This window comes from Coenobita brevimanus, chromosome 43, assembly GCF_032717465.1.
Source record: "Coenobita brevimanus isolate Jiangsu-jjx chromosome 43, ASM3271746v2, whole genome shotgun sequence".
In the NCBI taxonomy this organism is placed as follows: domain Eukaryota; kingdom Metazoa; phylum Arthropoda; class Malacostraca; order Decapoda; family Coenobitidae; genus Coenobita; species Coenobita brevimanus.
This window is the reverse complement of record NC_136996.1, coordinates 31,241,755-31,262,952: the sequence shown is the minus strand read 5'-3', so window position 1 is coordinate 31,262,952 and position 21,198 is coordinate 31,241,755. Positions and strand designations below refer to the sequence as shown.

The following is a 21,198-nucleotide window of genomic DNA, read 5'->3' as shown; positions in this document are numbered from 1 at the left end:
TTTATAAACAGTCTCCAATCATATGGCTTGTATAGATCAGACTTGCAGAGTTGTTGTATGAGAGACACCGCTTCATCGCAAAAAGCAAAGGTTGTTTGCCATTCTGAAAAATGCAGTTTTTTTTTTTTTTTTTTTTTTTTAATGCGACCGACTCTGGGCATAGGCTTCACAGCCTGCTTTCAAGGCCCAGTAGTCCTCCTACGTACCGCACACCTCTACATGTCACCACTTCGACGCTAACACCCACCGTCCATACTGAATACATGCTAGGGCTGTCTCATACAGGACTGGTGTATTGGTATTAGCGGGGGTATTTTTACGACATGTCGGCATGACTTGTGGTAGATCAGCAAAGTCTGATTTTATGAAATTCAAATCTTTAAACTATTCCCTGCCCCAGCGGGATTTGAACCCGGGATTTATGCCAATGATGTGCTACAGTGATGTGCATTCTATCTTCAAGCAGGTTACGCTGCTTCAGTCGTGATCCCAGGAGCTCTACCTTTTCTTTAGACAAATCAAGGTCCCTTATGAGATCATGAAGGGCCCCCTGGTTGAATGGTTTGGACCCATTGTTTCCTAAGTTGTCCTGGTAGTCATCATCCATGGGGCTATGACTGGAATCAGATTCATTGCTTAGCTCGTGTTCAGCAGGTGGGTTTGGAACAGCTAGTTCTGCACTGTGTGGCACTGGTCAGATTGCAGATGCAATATTGGGGTACTGTACTGTGGCTCATGTGTTGACAGTTACTCCTTCGATATTCATGAGACAGAAGTAGCAGTTGTTGCTGTGGTCTTGACTCTTTGGGCTCTCACCACACCATTGGTACAGCGAAAGGCAAACCCAAACGTCGTTGTCCATGCATCCATTCACTCAGGTGATTGACACACGACCTACACGCTATGTGAGGCACCCAGTTCTTGTCTTGGTTGCCCAACGGACATTTGAAATAGCTTTTGTAGTTCACTCACACACCCTTCATGACAGGTTTCTTGAACCAATAAGGGGTGAACGCTCCACAAATGTAACAAAAACAGTCAGAATCGTTTACACATTTGCGGAGTTCCATCTTTCACCACTGTTAAAATGACTGAGAATTTCTGCAAGAACAGAAGTGGAAACAATATACAGTATGTACCCTGCAACAAAAATACAAATTTAATTGATGGAACTAAACAAACAAATGTACGAGTCAAATCCCACGAGCAAGATACACCAACATACTGGTTTTCAAGAACTGCACCTGATACGTCCTTACTGCTGCCATGTTCAAGTTCGGCACCTTTGATTATCCTAGAATCAGACCATTTCAATTCAGAACCATGAAGCGATTTTTTTTTTTTTGTTGACCAGTGTTGTCCCATCAAGAACATACAGGCCTGAAGCTAGGCTACTTAATCCAAATTCTTTTAAACAGAATGTATAAAATAATAAACCCTTGCCTAACCTCTCAACAAAATTAAGCCTCCTCTAAATTAAGTAAAATCATCTAGGGTAGCAGGAGTAATGTGGAAAAGTAGAATCCCCACCACCTCTGCACTTGCTGGCTGGTGTCAAGTTTTGAACAATACCAGTATCTTTCTATCCAAAGACTTGTTTCTGCAATTCCTTAGCTACCACAGTCCCATAGTACGTTTCCCACAAAATGGTACATCCAGTTAAAAATGAACAAACATGATACTGCCACACTGCTTGAAAAGTGAAACCTGTCTGTAAATGTACATCCATCCATCAATGGTCTAATCTATTGCACCAGTAGTTATCAGCCTAAGGGCCTGGGGCTTGGCTACTGAATCTCGAGTCCACACAATGAAGGTGAGAGGACCAGCTGCTGACCCCTGAGTGGCATCATGTGAGCAGTAAGTCAATCTCCAGTAAAACTTGCCTGCTCCACTTCCTGAGCTTTGTCAGTATTTCGCTCCTGCTCCAGATGACGTCTCAGGTCCATGATTTCCTTGGCATAGCGTTTGAGTAAACATGCATCTGACACCACTTCATTCACCACTGGCTTGTTCTTGATAGCTTTGGCTCTTGATGCAAATCTACAAGAAAGAATATGCCAATTTATTACTTTACAGTTAGCAACAAAATTTCACCTTATACTTCACCTGTTCCATATCTCACTTTCATTAATAGGCTAATACAGCATTCCTAAAGTGAGAGAAGCAAGGTAAACTTTTCTGCCCACAGACAATCCAGCTTGATATGATGCATTTGGGAGAATACTGGCAGACGTGCCTTAAGTGTGACGCAGACATAATGGAATAGTAGGTGAACTTTTGTCTCTGAGAGCAAACCTGGGAGAAATATTCTGACCAATATCAGATAATTTAGTTCAGCTGAAAATAATTTCAGCAGTCAAAGAGTTATCATCATCATCTCGACCTGTTTTCCCACTCTAGGGCACGGTGAGGAGTAGCAACGACCAGACAGTCAAAGGATTAAAAGACCATATTCTTATTAGCTAAGAGGTTTCTGAGCATTTCTTCCTGATTCGTATATTTCCGAATATAGCACTGTATGCTGTATTAAACTCACTACTCCAGTGACACACTTACATTATTCTGGTGGCTTTTGGAATACTTAGCTCAAGAGAAATCTTTCAAAGTGAAGTGGTTAAATAAAGCTTTCATTAATCCATTATGATAAATTCTTCCCAATCTGAACAAAAAAAGTCCAAAGGTAGCATGAATATACTACAAAAACATGTCACTGTATTAATGGGGTTACCAGTCTCATCCTTGATATCTGTACGATCCCATCCATATTAATAATGTACTTGATAACACAAGAGGTGCAGAAATGCAGAAGTGAAAGTGGAAAGAAATGTGATGTTGTGAAGGATGCAGGTGGTAGGCTACTAATCCATGGAGATGAAGTAAGGACCAGATGGAAAAAATATTTTGAAAGCCTGATGAATGGGAATAGAGAGAGCAGAGTGGCTGTAAACATGAATGGTTTTGGGGGTGTGCAGAGAAGGAATGCAGTGCCTGGAGACATGACACTCGCACAGGTGAAGAGCGCTGTGAAACAGCTGAAAAATGGGAAAGTAGCTGGGATTGATGAGGTGTATGCAGAGAGTGGAGAGAGTGGAATGAAGTGCTTGTTGGAGATATGTAGGAAGGCATGGATGAGTGAAACTGTGCCTGCAGAGTGGAAAAAGGCTGTTACTGTACCCCTGTACAAAAATAAAGGTGAGCGAAGTGAGTGCAAGAATTATCATGGAATAAGTTTATTGAGTGTGGCAGGGAAGGTATATGGAAGAATTATCATAGACAGAGTAAGACAGATCTCAGAAGTCCTAGTGAGTGATGAACAAGGTGGCTTTAGGAGTGGCAGAGGATGTGTGGATCAAGTATTTGCAGTGAGACAGATAGCAGAGAAGGCTTGTGAGAAGGACTATAAGGTGTTTATGGCATTTATGGATCTGGAAAAAACATACAAAAAAGTAGACAGAGAGGGATTGTGGAAAGTTTCGTGCATGTGTGGTGTAGATGGTAAGCTGCTAGGTGCTGTCAAGAGTTTTTATGATGGTAGTGAAGCATGTGTAAGGGTTAATGGGCATCTAAGTGACTGGCTCACGATCAGTGTGGGCGTGCAACAAGGTTGTGTTACGTCCCCACGGTTGTTCAATACATATATATGGATGGGGTGATGAGAGAAGTTAAAACACGAGTAATGGAGAGAGGGATGGCGTTGGTAATGAATGGTAATAGACGGAATATCTCAAATTTGTTTTATGTTGATGATGCAGTAATGCTTGCAAGTACGGGACAAGAACTTGGTAGGCTAGTGCAGAGTTTTGCTGATGTCTGTGAGCGTCGTGCCTTGACAGTAAATGTACAGAAGAGTAAGGTGATGGTTACTGAGAGAGAAGGTGACTCCCAGTGTGATGTCACAGTGAATGGAGAGAGCCTGGAATTGGTGACAGAGTACAAATACATGGGTAGAGTGATAGAAAAGAGAGAAAAATGTGCAAAAGAAGTTGAAAGTAGAGTGACACAAGGAAGAAAAGTAGCTGGTGCTATGAAGGCCTTGATAAGAAACAGAGGCTTGAGTGTTGCAGCTGCACGAGGCTTACATGAGAGAGCGTTAGTGCCAACTTTAACATATGGGTGTGAGACTATGGTGTGGCATGAAAACGAAAAGTCAAGAGTAAAAGCAGTGGAGATGGGACTGTTGAGGAATGTATGTGGAGTACAGAGGGTGGATAGGATGCGAAATAATGTGATTCATGAAAGGTGTGGAGTAAGGAACTTGGTGGACACCAGAATTGAAGAGAGTGTCCTGAGATGGTATGGTCATGTGGAAAGAATGGGTGACAATAGAGTGGTGAAAAAAGTATACCTGACAGAATTTGAAGGAAGGAGGAGGCAAGGTAGGCCAAGGAGAAGGTGGAGAGATATGATGGATGAGTGTTTGTGGAAGAGAGGTTTGGAAGTCGGTGAGGCTAGGGAACTGACAAAAGATCGAGCTGGCTCGATGAAAGTTGTGAGAAGTGCATGATCAGGGATTCTGGCACCCCTTATGAGCATGGCAGTGTCCGGATTGACTCAATCGGATACATTTGCGTGAAGCTGCAGAATGTGGTGAATGTTTTTGGCGTATCCGGTAGAGCCAGGATTCCGGGGGCGTGAATGATGAATGAATGGAAGTGTGGCCTATTTGGATTGGGCAATTTTGTGCTGTCTGGACATTGCTACTCCTCACCCTGCCCTTGGGTGGGAAAGGAGGTCTGGATGATGATGATGATGATGATGAATAACACAAAAAAAATAAAATCCTAACGAGAGATGCTAAGGAGCCTCATAACACTAGGTGAATCATCATCATCGTCATTATCATTTTGACCTCTTTTTCCCACAAGGATTGGGTGAGGTAGGGTTAAAGAAAAGAGAAAAAGATAATACTTGCAGATTTAATTAACAATGGGCCCAGTGAAATGAGCCACACTCATTCACTCACCACTCAGACTCTCGGAACCCTGATTCCACCTGACAGGCAAAAACATGTTCACCTGTGTTTTATAGTGCCTATCATAGTCATAGGTAACACAGCCCCAAAAGACACAAACCTGAGTGAGGAGTTGGTCTGTTCAACAGCTGCCGGGGTAACAGTACACACAACGGCTGTCTTAGCATTACCCCCCAGGGACAGCTGAAGAATCCTTGTCAACTTTGAGTCTCGGTAGTTGACAAATGGCCTGCAAAAGATTTTACAAAATGAGGGAATAGCATTATACCCTTCACACATAGGATTATATTCCAAATAGCAATCAAGGTGCCATAGCTCCTCTTCCTCAGTTACTTATTTTGCATATTACACAAGGACATTCTCTTTTCTGCTACAATTACCATTTTAATATCAATTATGGTTTGTACCAATAATATACGAGTGGATAATGAGTTGCAATGTCCAGCGTAATCGAAGTGGGAGGGTTTGCTCTGAAATCTCCACCGCCACTTAAAATATGAACCTTAATCTGGCTTACATTTGGATATTGTAACAAAAATATTAAGGTTATACATTAGGATCATCATCTTTTTTCCCACCTAAAGACAGGATAAAGTAGGATTCAGAATCAAGGAAAGAGACAGCACAAATGTGAATGAACTATCAACTCCTTGTCCTGAGAAATTGGTCACACAATCATTTATATATAATTCCAGTTCTCAGATCTTGACTCCATCATCATCATCATAATCATCATCAACAGCCTCCCCCTTTTTTCCACCTAAAGATGGAGTAAGGTAGGACCCAAAAACAAGGAAAATGAATGAAACGGGAGAACTATCAACTGTACACCTAATGAACTGGGACATGATATCATTCACTCATCTTTCAAGCCTCCAAAATCTTCCCTCCATTATCATCATCACTGCCAACATCCTTTTTCCAGCTAAAGATGGGGTTAGGCAGGATCGAGAAACAATGAAAAAGGAAACATGAGAACTATGAACACCAATGTCTAATAAACTGGGCTACACAATCATTCAAGCCCCAAAATCTTGACTCCACACTAGCACAGAAAAACTTGTACAGTACATCATATATATAACTTCTGAGAGGAAATGACAGATACTAACTCTCCTTCACTAAGCTGAGAGATAACACGCCCAAGCATAAAGAGGGACTTATTGATGAAGCCTCCCTCCTTCAGCCTCTCCCCTGTGGCTCCAGACTGTGATGCATTTTCAGAACCGGCAAGATCAACAAGGTTCAGATGCGAGACTGTCACCGCCTCCTCTGCTCCTTGCTCTTCACCCCTCTCACGAGACTCCAGGATCTGAAATTCAGAAAAATATTTGTCTCTGTCTCACTTTATATATTATTAGTTAAGTAACTTGTATATACAGGAATGAGTCTGATATCAGAGAAAATCCATTTGGTTTATGGCTGGATTCCATGATCTGAAACTGGTATATATTTCCTTCTTATATGTGCATATATTGAATATTTTTAGCTATGCTGTCTGATATAAAAGAAGAAAGTCCAACAGGTTCATGTGCCTGAAAAAAATGTGGTCCAAAACAGTGAGGGTTTACTCTGCTGCATTAGAGATGGGTGGTAAATGGGGGCGCCCATCATCCACACACTCAATGTAGGGATGCCTTATGGTCTCTACACTGAGTGACAAGCCAAATGGTTTCCTGTACCCAGGAAACCATTTACTATGTTGGGTGGTAATCATATAACCGGGGTTTTGGGCCGAGTTGTGTCCCCCGGATTCCCTTATCTTAAATCACCTAATCATGGCAAATGTTTCAGAGAGCAACAGAAGGCCCAATACCTGCCCAGGACCCCAACCAAATGGGCAGACTCGAATGGCCATGTGGAATGTGAGATGTTTGAACGATGAGTGCAAGAGGGTGGAAGTGGTGAATGTGTTCAAAAGTGCGAGATATGCCGTGATGGCACTGTGTGAAACAAAGAAGAAAGGCTGTGAAAAGGAGGAGTGGGAGGGTGTGAAATGTGTAAGATCAGGAATGAATGGGCGAGGAAGATGCAAGGAAGGAGTTGCTTTGTTGATGACTGAGGTGTGGCAGAGTGGAATAAGAGATTTCAAACATGTCAGCTCAAGATGTATGTATCTCAAGTTCAAGTTTGAAAAGGTGAAAGTGGCAGTGATTGTGGCATATGCACCGTATGATGACAGGAGTGAGAGAGGGAAAGACAGGATTTGGGATGAGCTGGATGAAGCAGTGTGAGAAATGCCCAGGAGCCGTAAAGTGGTCGTAATGGGCGATATGAATGGAAGAGTAGACACTGGTCCTGAGAACAACATAATGAGTTGTTACGGAGTACAACAAGAAAATGATAATATTAAGCGATTGAAAGATATGCGTCAGGAAAGAGCTGAGCATTTGTAACTCATACAGTATTTCAAACACAATGATGCACATAAATATACATGGTATAGAGGGAACAGACATCATGTTGAAAGGAGCCTGATTGATTACGTGCTTGTAGAGAGGTCAATGCTGCCGATGCGGGGGCCATGAGAGGATGATGTGGAGGTCTGTCAGATCATATGATTGTTGTATGAAAGATCAAGCTGAGAAGAATGAGGTGGACCAGGAGAGAGAGGAGCAGTCAGGGAGAATGACTGCAAGTCGAGAAGCTGAGGATCAAAGAAATGGCAGATGAATACAGGCCCAAAGTAGGGGAGGAGTTAGAATCAGTGAACTGGAATGAAATGGATTTGGACAGCCTGTGGAATGCATATGGGGACTGCTTAGCTGGGAATGCTGAAGCAGTGTGTGGTTTGGCAAAAGCAACAACAAAGAAGAGAGGTGTGGCATGTTGGGATGAAGAGGTTAAGAGAGCAGTGGAGGAAAGAGGAAGGGATGGCTAGAGTGGTTGCAGGACAGGGGTTTAATTGAAATGGGAACTAAATATACTGAGAGCAAGAAGCACATGGGGAGACTAGTGAAGAGGAAAAAGAAGGTGGTAAATGATGATCTAGGAAGAAAAATGAATGTAAATTACTCTGAAAATAGGAAGTTTTTCTGGAAAGACGTGCGGAAATCAAGAAGTGAAAACAGAAAGAAATGTGAAAGTGTGAAGGATGTAAGTGGTAGATTATTAATCCATGGGGATGAAGTAAGGACCACATGGAAAGAATATTCTGAAAGCCTAATGAATGGAAATAGAGAGTGGAGCCATTGTAAATATGACTGGTTTTGGGGGTGTGCAGAGAAGGAATGCAGTACCAGGAAGCATGACACACGCACGGGTGAAGAACGCTGTGAAGTAATTGAAAAATGGGAAAGCAGCTGGGGTTGGTGAGGTGTATGCTGAGATGCTTAAGTGTAGTGGAGAGTGCAGAATGAAGCGCTTGTTGGAGATATGTAAGAAGGCATGGATGAGTGAAACTGTGCCTGCAGAGTGGAAAAGGACTGTGATTGTACCCCCGTACAAAAATAAAGGTGAGCGAAGGGAGTGCAAGAATTATCGTGGCATAAGTTTATTGCGTGTGGCAGGAAAGGTATATGGAGGGATTATTACAAAGAAAGAAAGAGAGATATCAGAAGTCCTAGTGAGTGATGAACAGGGTGGCTTTAGGAGTGGAAGAGGATGTGTGGATCATATAATTGCAGTAAGACAGATAGTTGAGAAGGATAGTGAGAAGGACTATGAGTAGGACTATAAGGTGTTTATGGCATTCATGGATATGGAAAAAGCATACAACAAAGTAGGCAGAGAACGACTGTGGAAGATTCTACACATGTACTGTGTAGATAGTACGCTGCTAGGTGCCGTCAAGTGTTTTTATAATGGTAGCGAAGCACATGTAAGGGTAAATGGGCATCTACGTGAATGGTTCATGATTGGTGTGGCCGTGCGACAAGGTTGTGTGATGTCCCCATGGTTGTTCAATATATACTGTATATGGATGGGGTGATGAGAGAAGTAAAAACACTAGTGATGGAGAGAGGGATGGCATTGGTAATGAATGGTGATGGATGAAATATCTCAAATTTGTTGTGTGCCGATGATGCAGTGCTATTTGCAAATACCGGATAAGAACTTGGTAGACTAGAGCAGAGTTTTGCTGATGTTTGTAAGCGTCGTGCCTTGAGAGTAAATATAGAAAAGAGTAAGGTGACGGTTATTGAGAGAGAAGGTGACTCCCAGTGTGGTGTTGCAGTGAATGGGGAGAGACTGGAACTGGTGAGAGCGTTCCAGTACCTGAGTGCAGTGATGGAAGGGAGGGGAGGGTGCGCAAAAGAATTGGGATGTGGAGTAACAAAGGGAAGAAAAGTAGCTGGTGCTATGAAGGCCTTGATGGGAAACAGAGGCTTGTGTATTGAAGCTGCACGAGCTTACATGAAGGAGAATTAGTGTCAACTTTAACATATGAATGTGAGACTATGGTGTAACATGAAAATGAAAAGTTGGGTGATAGCAGTGGAGATGGGGCTGATGAGGAATGTATGTGGAGTGCAGGGAGTGGATAAGATACGAAATAATGTGATTCATGAGAGATGTGGAGTAAGGAAGTCTGTGAACACCAGAATTGAAGAGAGTGCCCTGAGATGGTATGGTCACATGGAGAGACTGGATGACAATAAAGTGGTGAAAAGGGTATATCTGAGAGAATATAAAGGAGGGAGGAGGCGAAGTAGGCCAAGAAGAAGTTGGAGGGATATGGTGGATAAGTGTGTAAGGAAGAGAGGTATGGAAGTAGATGAGGCAAGGGGACCGACAAGAGAATGAGCTGGCTGGATGAATGTTGTGAGAAGAAGTGCATGATCAGGGATTTGGCATCCTTTTTTAATGCAACAGCAACTGGACTGACTATCGGATACATTTATGTGAAGCTCCAGAATGTGGTGAATGTTTTTGGTGTATAAAATAGGGCCAGGATTCTGGAGGCTTGAATGATGAGTTAATGGAAGCATGGCCCATTGGACTGAGCAAATCTGGGCTGTCTGGACATTACTACTCCTCTCCCTGAACTAGGGTGGGAAAGGAGGTCCAGATGATGATGATGATGACACTCTGCTGTATTAACTAATCAGTACTTCCAATGTAGTAAACTATTACAATGGAATAACGAACTCACATATACTAAAACAAATTCAGATACATTAACTAGAGAAAAAACTTTTAACTTACCAAACGAAAAATAGTGTGTGATCTAGAACTGCGCTCGTTCATGTTGGTTACTCCAGTGTGGCGATTCTTCTCACCCCTTCTCATAAGTGCCAACAGCTGCAAGAAAATAATGAAATGTATCTTAGAGAAGGAGCAGGAAAATTTGAATTAAATATGCTCTGGGAAATCGAGCCTGGGCAATTAGGTAAATGCAGTCAGTCTCCAACACAGTCTAGACTGTGTGCAGATTAAATGCTACTTTAACCTGTATTCTGGGTCTTAAGGAAAGTATATATTTTGGCCCACAGGCAAAAAATAAATAAATATATGTATAAATAAAGCTTCTCTAAATGATATCTGATGATACGGGCTCAGACTGTGGTGAGGTCTGTATGTGACTATTTTTATATCAATACTGTATGTGACACAGCTTGCCACCACAGTACTATTTCCTGAAGTTAAGTACTTTCCAGAAAGCCAACTGGTATAAACAGTCCTCCCTCCTATAACGCAGCTAGTATAGACTGACAACAAGCCGCGCTATATTTTCCGAGTTATACATTCCATATGTTTCCATTATAAAGCGCTATCCTAGACAGGACATTTTCCAAAATCACCCTTTTTATCCCAAATCCTACCCAAACCCTCTAAAAAACATCCCATTGACATTCACTCTGGTACTCATACACAGGAAGTTATTAAAAATACATAAGAAAGATCCACTCACTCTGTGCAGTGCTGTTTTGGTGTCTGCCCTATCCTCTCTTCATGCCTTCCTCCTCTGTCTTTCTTTACTTTATTCTTTCCTCTTCCTTTTGCCTATGGGTGACTCTACAGTGAGTGACAAGACAAATGGTTTCCTGTACACCAGGAAACCATTTGCTATCCTGAGTGGTAACCATACAACCAAATTATGGCACCTGGTGGTTTGGTGGGTAATTAAGGTGCTCCAATCTGATTAAGCCTGTGTACGTTTATATCCAAGTGGTGGTTGAGGTTAACTGCTCATGTAATGCCACTCAGGGATGAACGAGGTTGGTCACTCTCATCTTAAATGTCAGGATCAACTTGCCTAGCTCTGGGCTCCTATGCTCCTCATGGGGCAACACAGGACTGGATGATGGATGGATGGATGAAGAAAGGTTCCTATGGTCCGTCTATTTTATGAAGAGCGTTTGGGCGTTGTCCCTCTTGGGAATTTCCTAGGCCGCCTCTCTGCCAAACATGTACATCTCTGTCTCATGTCAGCTATTTACTGCTTCTAAATGAAATTTTTTTTACAATATATATACGATATATACTTAATTCTTTAATGAGGCTATATTGTGTTATAAATGTCTCTTTTTTTCTTTTAATAACAATTACTTTTTATAAATACCACATCACTTGGCAACGTTGCTTTCCTACGGTGCCACGCTTGTAAGGGTAGAGTGACCGTGTTAATCCAGGTCATTTCCACTCCGGCCACCACCTGAGATGGATGCTCTTACTCCTGCTACTCGCTCTCGTGTGCTCCACAGTAGAGAAAAAGAACTTATTTACAACGTAAATAAGTATTTTTTAGGAGAGAAGGCAAACAGAGGACCTACAGTTGATCCCTCATGAGCTGTTATAAACCACAAATAAACATCACACTTTAAGGAGAAAATCACAGTCATAATAAAAAATAATGTTAGAGAGAGGGAGAGAGAGAGAGATATAAACCACAAATAAACATCACACTTTAAGGAGAAAATCACAGTCATAATAAAAAATAATGTTAGAGAGAAAGAAAGAGGAGGAGGACTGGAAAGAAGGAAGAGAGGAAAGGACAGTCACCCGAGAGCAGCACCACACTGAGTGAGTGAATGGTGAGCACCTCCACCTACCACCAATAATAATAATAATAATGATAATATTAATAACAACAAAAAGTTGTCAGTATATTAAAGGTATCACACTGACCTTTTCTTCACAGTTAACACATTCTTCATTCAGGTCAGCCACATACACAGCTCCGGTGGGGTCCTCCCTCACACTAAGAGACTTCCCTCGAGTTTCACGTCCCGCCAGTAGGTCAGATATGTTCTCATTGTAGATTTCCATGTAGGAAGCTCTGAAGAAATCATATCATAGACAATTTTATATTGAAAAACAAAATGATGCATTCCCCTGAGACCCCCATTCAATAATACTTATTTATTTTAGCTTCCATTTCTTGTTATTTTTTTCATCTAAAGGATAACTTACAGATCTCAGTGGGTTATATTCAGTCTCAATATACAGTATAGTCTATCTCAGTCCATCCCGCTGAGGCCCATGCTCAACACTACTATTCTGTTCTAGCTATCTGCACATAATTTACTCACCAACAGAAGAAATCACAGTCTCACTGGGATATATAAACTATCACCTTTTATAATATTTTAATATTATTCTTGCTACCACCAAAAAAGTTTACTCAGCTTGGTGGAAATTTATCAAACTGGAGGGGTTAGATGTAGCCTCCTTAAAACCCCTCACTACTAGACATCCATTCACAGTTAAATTATAAATAGTCTCAAGCAAGAATAAAATAAAATATATATCTCTGGCTTGAAGAGGTTAATTCATTCATTCATTCATTGCCAGACGCCATGTATCCCAGACAGGGTGGCCAAGGGCTTAGAGTTAATTGTTTTACAGGGAGGGGCACTAATCCTCCACCAACCCCACTTGACACGTAGGGATGCCAACAGCATCTGGTGTTCCCAGGCGGTCACCTATCCAAGTACTAACCAGACCCAACGTTGCTTAATACAACAGTAAAACACAATCACAGTACAATAAATAACAAAATAGCACACTGAGTTAGTCCAGTAGGATGGGAGAAAAACAGAAGGGTTGGCAATACAGTACCGTAAAACGCCATAACTTCGGACATTTTTTATGTGTTTTAATGAATAACTCCTTGTAGAATGGTGCAATTTTATTCCTGTTGGTGTCATGTGGTAGCCAGGGAGAGTACCTACTAAATCCATATATTTAAAAAAATTAGCCAAGCTAAACTTGTGCTTTTTTTTTTTCATTTTCAAGTGTCCGAAGTTAGGAACAAATTTTCTAACTTCGGACAGCTCTTCCAAACTTCGGACATCCATGTATTTTCCCTTTAAACATGAGAATGGTAAATGGGATCTATCTCTGGACACACTGGCCAAACTTCGGACACTTGAGAAGTTTTTAAAAAATTAAATAAAAAAATATTGGGCACTCGTGACCAGAGTTATACATATACTGTATATAGAGAAGTATCCCAAAATATCTTCTTTATGGAGCTCGTAATTTCATATCACATTAAATTGCATCATATCACATTGTAGTGAGGTATTCTGGCCGTAAATAGAACTAAGAACTATTCACGAACTTTTTGAGATGAAAAAATAAAATAAAAATGCACTGCATATACCCAAAACTGTAAGAGGAACTGTCCTCATTTTCCTAAACAAAACTTCACTTAATTATCAAGTATCTACCTCATTGACTCAACAAATGCATACCGAAATAACATAATATGATGTTGAACATTTCTTACAGGTTCTAAACACACACACACACACACACACACACACACACACACACACACACACACACACACACTGTCACTGCTGTCATCAACCATTGGGTATACAAATGTGCGAGGTGTACCCTGAACATGTTTGAGAAACCTGACATGTATTTCTGGTTTTACCTTAACAATGATAGCAATATAATGCCTATATCTGTCTTTGGTATCAAAGGGAACCCTCACAACTACCCAATCTAAGGGAACAACTTTATCCCCAATAATCTGGGTAGAGGTGACTGTCAGGGGAGATGCTTGTGCTTCATGGTTGGGTGCAGATGTGGAAGTGGAAGGCTGTGCTGCTATCTCTGCTGTATCCTCTTGTGGCTGCAGTGGCTGGGGTTGTGGATCATCAACTTCACACTCTTCATGCTGGCTCTCTGTTTCATTTTGTAGTGCCCTTGTAGTAATACTCATGCCCGGTGACACATTCAACCTTTTCTTTCGCCTTGGTTTCGCTATAGCTGGACTTGAGCTTGACTGACTGGTTCCATGCCTCATGTCCTTCAACAATTCCAACACTGAGCTGTCTAAGGCAGTACTGGTAGATGGTCCTGGTGTACCAGTATCAGCTGTATCTTGGATTGAATCTTCTGGAAGTCTTGAGATGGATTTCTGTGGATCAAGAGGATAAATGCCGCACTTCCTAAACCCACTACGTAGGTTGTCAGCAATGGTCCCTTTAACTTTATCCACCAGTTCGGTCAGTAGTGCTGGGAAGCAGTCTTTAGGTAATGAAGCACTAAGCCTACCAACAGTAGTTTTCTTGAAGTTCTCGAGGATCTTACGCCAGTGCACTTTTAGAGGCCGGAACACAGCAACATCGAGAGGTTGTGTCAAGTGCGTGGAGTTAGGTGGTAAGAGAAGAAAGGAGATATTATGTTTCTCACATGACTCAATAACACTGGGTGATACATGGCTTGCCAAGTTGTCTCCTATAATGACAACTCTACCTGTCTTGCGTTTAGCATAGGGGAGGATAATTTTGTGGAACCAGTCATCGAATGAACACGAGTCGAACCATCCACTGGGGGACCTATTGTATAGTGTTCCAGGAGGGCGCCCTTCAGTCCATGTATCGTAAAGATGGATGGCTTTATACACCACATACTGAGGGAGTAACACACCAAATGCAGTTCCAGAGAACATAATAGATATTGAGGATTTTGTTGAGTTCATGATACTCTCTGGATATTTAGTGCCCCGCCTCACTATGACTTTCTTTTTACCTGGATCATCAGTAAGATTGGTCTCATCAAAATTTATTATGTTCTCTGGAGGCACACCTTCTAGTGATTTTTTCAGGTTACTGTAGAACTCGGCTAGCATGGCTCTTGTCACTCTGGCTCTGTCAGTCTTTATATTCTGGGACAGTCGTCTACTAAGGGTTTGTTTGTGGCGCTTGAAGAAGGAATGGGCCCATTTAACACCAGGTACATCATTACTGAATCGTGACACAACAACCCCTCGTTTGTCTAAATATGCTTTCACTAACATCCTCAAGTCCAAATTATCGAGTGGGAATCCCCATTCTGCCAATGTGAGGATTCTCTGACACACCAGTAACTCTTCATCATGGCTCAATGAAGTATTACGTCCCACTTGTTTGCAATGTTTATGTATCAGGTAATCATGTAATGTGCTCTTTTTTAATTATATTTTTCAGCTGCTTTGCGCACACTCATGTTCTTGTTATTTATGTCATCTTTAGCCTTTTCCAGGGCACTTTTGGACACTTTACTTGTGTAAGCTCTTTTCCTCTTTATAGGAGATTTCGCTGTTTTAGCCATGTTTTTCTGTTTATATAATTAGCATCACTTTACCATTAATATTATTGTCTGTCCGAAGTTTGGACTTTATTTGGCTCAAATAATTTGTCTGTCCGAAGTTAGGAATTTTTTCTGCAAAATAAAGAAGTATTCATTAAAGCAGGCATAGCAAGATTATCCATGCATATATTTTGAAACAGTTTACTTCCCAGTACTTACAGCACTTTTCTACATATAATCGTACTGTTCACTTTTTTACAATTGAAACTGTTTGTTCTGTGTGAACAAAGTTTTGCAGGGTAAGAAAATTCAGTTATTTTTTCCAATGGATTCACGAATTTTTTTCACCCACACATATTCAAGCTGGTTTAATAGGATTAATACATAATAGTCTTAGAGGATTACCCTACCTACCCACATCATTATTTTTTGCAAATATCGCACTGTCTTCCAATAAACTTGAATTATTACATTTTTTTGTGAAATGTCCGAAGTTTGGACGCCGTCCGAAGTTATGGCGTTTTACGGTACTTTAGAAGAGATGAGAGGCACAAGTTGTAGTTTTTTCACCTTAACTTGATCCAGGTTTCATTTCTTTGCAGCTAATTTCACATAGCCCAGTGGGGGGGAAAAAAAAAAAAAAAGAGGAGGGACAATGCTTCACTTTTACATCCTTTCCTTTGCACTTCTTTTTAACTAGCAACATGTTCTAGACTTCATCTGTTGTTACAGATCACCTTGTATGATGGACAGATGGCAATTTTCATCCAGGTTAGAGTAAAAAGAGTATCACATAGCACTAACCTTATTAAGTACTCTCGGTTTGGTGTGTTTTCAATGGAGCGAAAAATATTTTTAATGGCTAAAGGAATAATGCCAGGATTTCTCTTGTCACCCATCATGGTATATGTTTTCCCTGAAGTGAAAGAAATTACAGTCAGTTACAGAACAAATTCACTCACATTGCAAATAATACAATATATCAAAATGCAAGAGCTCCTAACTCTAGATAATTATAAAAACAATTTCCCAGAAGTATATCCATAACTTTTAATTTATGAGATACAGTACTTCACAGTAAAAGGTGGGGGGCAGATGCCATGGGGTGCTTTGCCAAGGTGCTCGTCTCCACTGCTAAATTTGCAGTCTGAGGCAAGTTTTTTTCACCCAATGTCCTAGATAAAAGGCACTATAACATCCTGGTTATCACAGTTACCCCATCCTCAACTGTTACTCTTGGTGCTACACTCACTTTACCTACCAACCGACAAAGGGTAGATGAACACCACGCACAGTGGTGCTTGAACTGTCTCCCTCTGTCTGTATTTCCTGCTTCCTATGACCTCCAGTATTTTAAACACAGTGTGTCCTGGCATCTTGAAATGATCGGATCTTGAATTTGGCTCTCTCTTGTATTTTGTATTTCTCTTGGAAGGAACAATAATGGCGGGCTAGTGGCCTTTGGTTCCTTCTTCCTCACAAAAAACTGCCCACACCAGGATTCAAACCACGTGCTATTGGGTCAGCAGCTTAACAGTTGGCAAAACCAGATCATATAATATAATTCTATGAGTTTATGAGCCTGTCTCTTCCTCTTACTTCGCAAACGCACAAGGGTATGCAACACAACAGCCAAAACAAAAACAACAAAGTGCTGTATCTGGAGAATAAGAGACTAACAAGAAGAGTGTATGTGAGTGAGGTGGATGGGAAGAGGAAGATGGAGAGACCAAGGATCAGATGATGGGATGAAGTGGAGAGATATGAGGGGAATGAGTTGGAGGAAGGGCACCCAAATGGCAGAAGACTGGGAGACAGGAAGGTGATTTGTCTGCAGCCACTGCTAACAGGATTACGGTGTGTGACAACAGAGATAAATCTTGTGTTTTACACTGTTCCAATTTCCCAGCTCTTACAATAACCAATCATAAGGAGAGAAATCAAGTGTTACAACTACTAAACAATACCTTGGTTGCCACTTCTCCAAATCTATTCATTTTACCTTTACCGTAACATTTCTCCAAATTCTTGAACAAAATTGCTGAGTGCTGGTGCCTGTTCATTTGATATCATGCTTATCATATTAAGTCTATGCAGTATTTACAACATTCATTCCCATCCAAGCGAGGAGGCAATGTTGTAGCATGTTGCACTTTGTAAACAGATGTCTTTCGAGATGCCAACAATGGCCCTTGGGTGGGATCAAACACTTAACTCATAGACTGAAAAGCATCTGCTCTACCATGGAGGCTTTATGGCTATACAAAAATAATACATACTAACCTGATGATGTCTGGCCATAAGCAAAGACAGTACCATTAAAGCCAGCCAGAGCAGACTCCACGATGGGTTCAGCAACCTCAGCGTATACATCACACGTGCTGTATTCACTCCCAAAAACACGATCTGAAAATGCCATGATCACAATTTGCTTGTTTTCACCTGATGGAACTAGACCACTCTAACAGTTTGAGTGCTGTCAATACACTGACTGTCGAGTTAAAAAGGGGGTGCCAAACCTTTGTTATGTACTCCTCTGTAAATACACCATTCAACTAAGTGCTGTAATAATGAAAAAGATGCTGCTAAACAGTACTAACAAGTTAGTAAATTATACTGGGAAAGAATACCAGTAATGAAATGCAAATAAATTCCTGAAAATGCCATGGTACCAAACACCCAGTCTTCTGCAATGATCATCCATAATGGAGCATATGAAGGAAATACTCCAGCAAGTATCTATAAACCATATCACATTACCTAGTTATTTTACTACCACAAGCAAACATTCAGTAACAATTCCTTGCCAACACTTTGTTCTGCCTTCCTTGCTTCTCATTCTTTTTCCAATATCAGTGAGTATCCTTCCCTTCTTACTCTTTTATAGTGTACTATATACTACAGTCATATAATGTCATATATTTCTCCATCTATTACCAGATGCCTTAATCTCGTAAGGGATGGCCACAAACAAATCACCTTCACATCACCCTGTCTCCTGCCATTTCACTGCCCTGCTCCCAGCTCACACACCCCTCTCTCTTATACCTCTCCACTCCATCCCTACATCTCATCCTTGGCCTCCCCCTCCCTCTCACCCCCTCCACCTCACTCACATACACTCTCCTTGTTAGTCTCACTCTCCATTCTCTCCACATGGCCAAACCACTTCAGTGTACTTCTCCTTATACTTTCTATCACATCCACACCACAATGCTCCTTCATTCTCTCATTTGTCAGTCTGTCTCTCCATTTGACTCCACATGCTCCTCTCAAATAACTCATTTCCACTGCTCTCATTTTTGACTTGTGTCCTAACAAGGTTCAAGCTTCATTTCCATATGTTAGAGTTGGTATCACAATACTGTCACATAGTAACTTTTTCACTTCCATGCTCACTTCCCTGTTTCTTATCACTGCTTTCAAAGAACCAGCAACCTTTCTTCCTTGTTGTACCCTTTCAAGCACTTCATCCTCCAAGCTTCTATCCTTAATCATCGTACTACCCAAGTACTCAAATGCACTCACTCTTTTCATTTCCACATCATCCAACTTCACTATACATTCTGTGACTTCATTTCTCTCGAACACCATAACTTTACCCTTCCCTGTATTCACCTTTAGATTCCATTTCTTACACACTCTCCCAAACTCGTTTATCAAGCCTTGTAGTTCGCCTTTGTCTTCACTTAACAATACAGTATCATCTGCAAACAACAGTACACGAAGTTTTCTAAAGTTGTCCTCTCTCATTAGGGCCGCTCCAGCATCCACTGCCCTACCCTGTATCTTTTATAACCCCATCCACATACAGACTGAACAACTGTGGAGACATGACACATCCCTAGTTCAATCCAACATTCAAATAAAAAATTCACTCAGTTCATTGTCCACATGCACTGCAGCCTGGCCCTTAGCACCCTCATACATGCTCTTCACGGCATTCAGCAACTTCCCAATTACTCCATATATTCTTAATACTTTCCACAAACCTTGTCTATCCACCCTGTCATGTGCTTTCTCCAAATCCATGAAGGCGGCATACACCTTCTTTCCCTTTAGAAATTGTTCCACTAAAGACCTATGGATGAATATCTTATCTACTCAACCTCTTCCCTTCCTAAACCACCCTGCTGTTCTCCAACTAAGAATTCTCTTATTTCCCTAACTGTCAATAAGTACCCCACCATATACATTTCCTATTATACTAAGAAGACAAATGCCCCTTTGTACAGAGGAATAATTATACTGTGCCTGACTTCCAATCCTTCAGGACTCTACCTTCCTCCCAGGCCATTCTGCATATCTTTCATATCCATTCAACTACTATCTCTCCTCCATGCTTCAGTATTTCACCTCACACTCCATCGATTCATGAGGCTTTCCCCATTTTGACTTTCTTCATTGCTTCCACTACTTCCATCCTACTGATTTCTTCCTGTCTTCTCACCTCCCACCTCCTCCCACCCATTCCCCTGCCACTTATATTCGCATTACTTTCATTCTCTATGTTTAACAGTTTCTTAAAGTGTTCTCTCCATCTGCTCACTTTTTCTCCCTTCTCCACTAGCATTCTAGCATTCTACCATTTTTATCTTTCACTCCCCGACTAACTTCTCTATCATCTTGTCTAATTCTTCTAGGAGCTGCCTAGCATGGGCAAACCAGCCTACTACAGTTATCCTCTCTTCTTATGTTCTTATGTTAACTCTCTTTACCTCTTTCCAGAACATATTCCTACATTCCCTCCACTTCAAATTCAAATTCCTTTATTCCTCATCCATTCCTTTCTTACTTTCTCCCACTAATCTTTTCACATCTCTCTTCCTTGTACATATAACGCTCTCTTTCATTTCTCAACTTCCTCCATACTCCTGCTTCCCATCCACTCACTATATATAACTTTCAAATGTGATAGTACCCCAATTACTCAAGGTCATATTCTATTATGCTTTGAAGACTTCATAACATTTCTTTAGTCATATATTCTGCACCTTACATCTTGGTGTCCTTATGTATGTTACTGGTTCACATTGTCTTGACATTAATAAGATAAAAATAGGATAGAACACAATATTAATATAATATACAAAATAACTCGCTAAAGACTCAGTGCTACAAAGCCTCTGTGTCATATAATTTATCCGTCAGAATGGTACACAATATGATAGCTTTTATCTGCATACATACCAAACTTGTATGAGGTGGGTAGTATCTTGCCTGTGCCTGGCTCCACCTGAATGATGGTATTATCACTGCCAACCTGCCAGTGGATAGGGGGAGTGTCAGCCTCTTCCCGCGCAATGAGTGGCCTCACACGAACTGCTACCAGAATGTTGTCAGACATGGCTGCTATAAGGCATACAGCAGGCTTCTCTGTAAATAAACATTCACATAACAAGCAATGTACATTTGAAAATACAGTAATGGTGATGACGCTGTTACCATACTAACCCTATTCCCAATACTGAAGAGGGATGTCATCACATGCTAACATCAACATGATAGCTTTGATGCCCAGCCATACAAATAACTGTGAATTCCTTCCCTATCCCCAAATAGAATTACGGCAGACTGCAGTAAAGCAACTTGAACCTCCAATTCACCTGGGTTCACATTCACAAAAGCCTGGGCCATCAGCAACACAACAATGTGGTGCATACAAAAGGGTAAAACAAAAAAAAAAGAACTGAAGCTGGAGTCACAGGCCTAAATGGCCTCTTCCACAATGATATGTCTATAAGCAT

General features: G+C 41.2%; 1 protein-coding gene across 1 annotated transcript; it reads right to left on the bottom strand.

Moving 5' to 3' along the window:
* Positions 1 to 1,740: 1,740 nt before the first annotated feature.
* LOC145397871 (centromere-associated protein E-like) lies at positions 1,741 to 20,798 on the bottom strand. The gene is made up of 9 exons (XM_080270905.1): positions 20,642 to 20,798; positions 17,735 to 17,857; positions 16,256 to 16,367; positions 12,047 to 12,197; positions 10,124 to 10,219; positions 6,088 to 6,287; positions 5,076 to 5,204; positions 1,887 to 2,043; positions 1,741 to 1,839 (listed from the first exon to the last, which is right to left on the bottom strand). The coding sequence occupies exons 1-9, from the start codon at positions 20,796 to 20,798 to the stop codon at positions 1,741 to 1,743; spliced, it is 1,224 nt and encodes a 407-aa protein (XP_080127031.1).
* Between the last annotated feature and the right edge of the window lie 400 nt (positions 20,799 to 21,198).

What these genes read in the sequence shown, in the direction of transcription:
- LOC145397871 (XM_080270905.1), bottom strand. Translation starts at nt 20,798, where the DNA reads ATGTCTGACAACATTCTGGTAGCAGTTCGTGTGAGGCCACTCATTGCG. An exon ending in TCTCAGCTTAGTGAAGGAGA is followed by an intron (nt 5,205 to 6,087) that starts GTTAGTATCTGT and finishes AATCTTTTGCAG; the next exon opens with GCCATTTGTCAACTACCGAG. An exon ending in CAGACCAACTCCTCACTCAG is followed by an intron (nt 2,044 to 5,075) that starts GTTTGTGTCTTT and finishes TCTTTCTTGTAG; the next exon opens with ATTTGCATCAAGAGCCAAAG.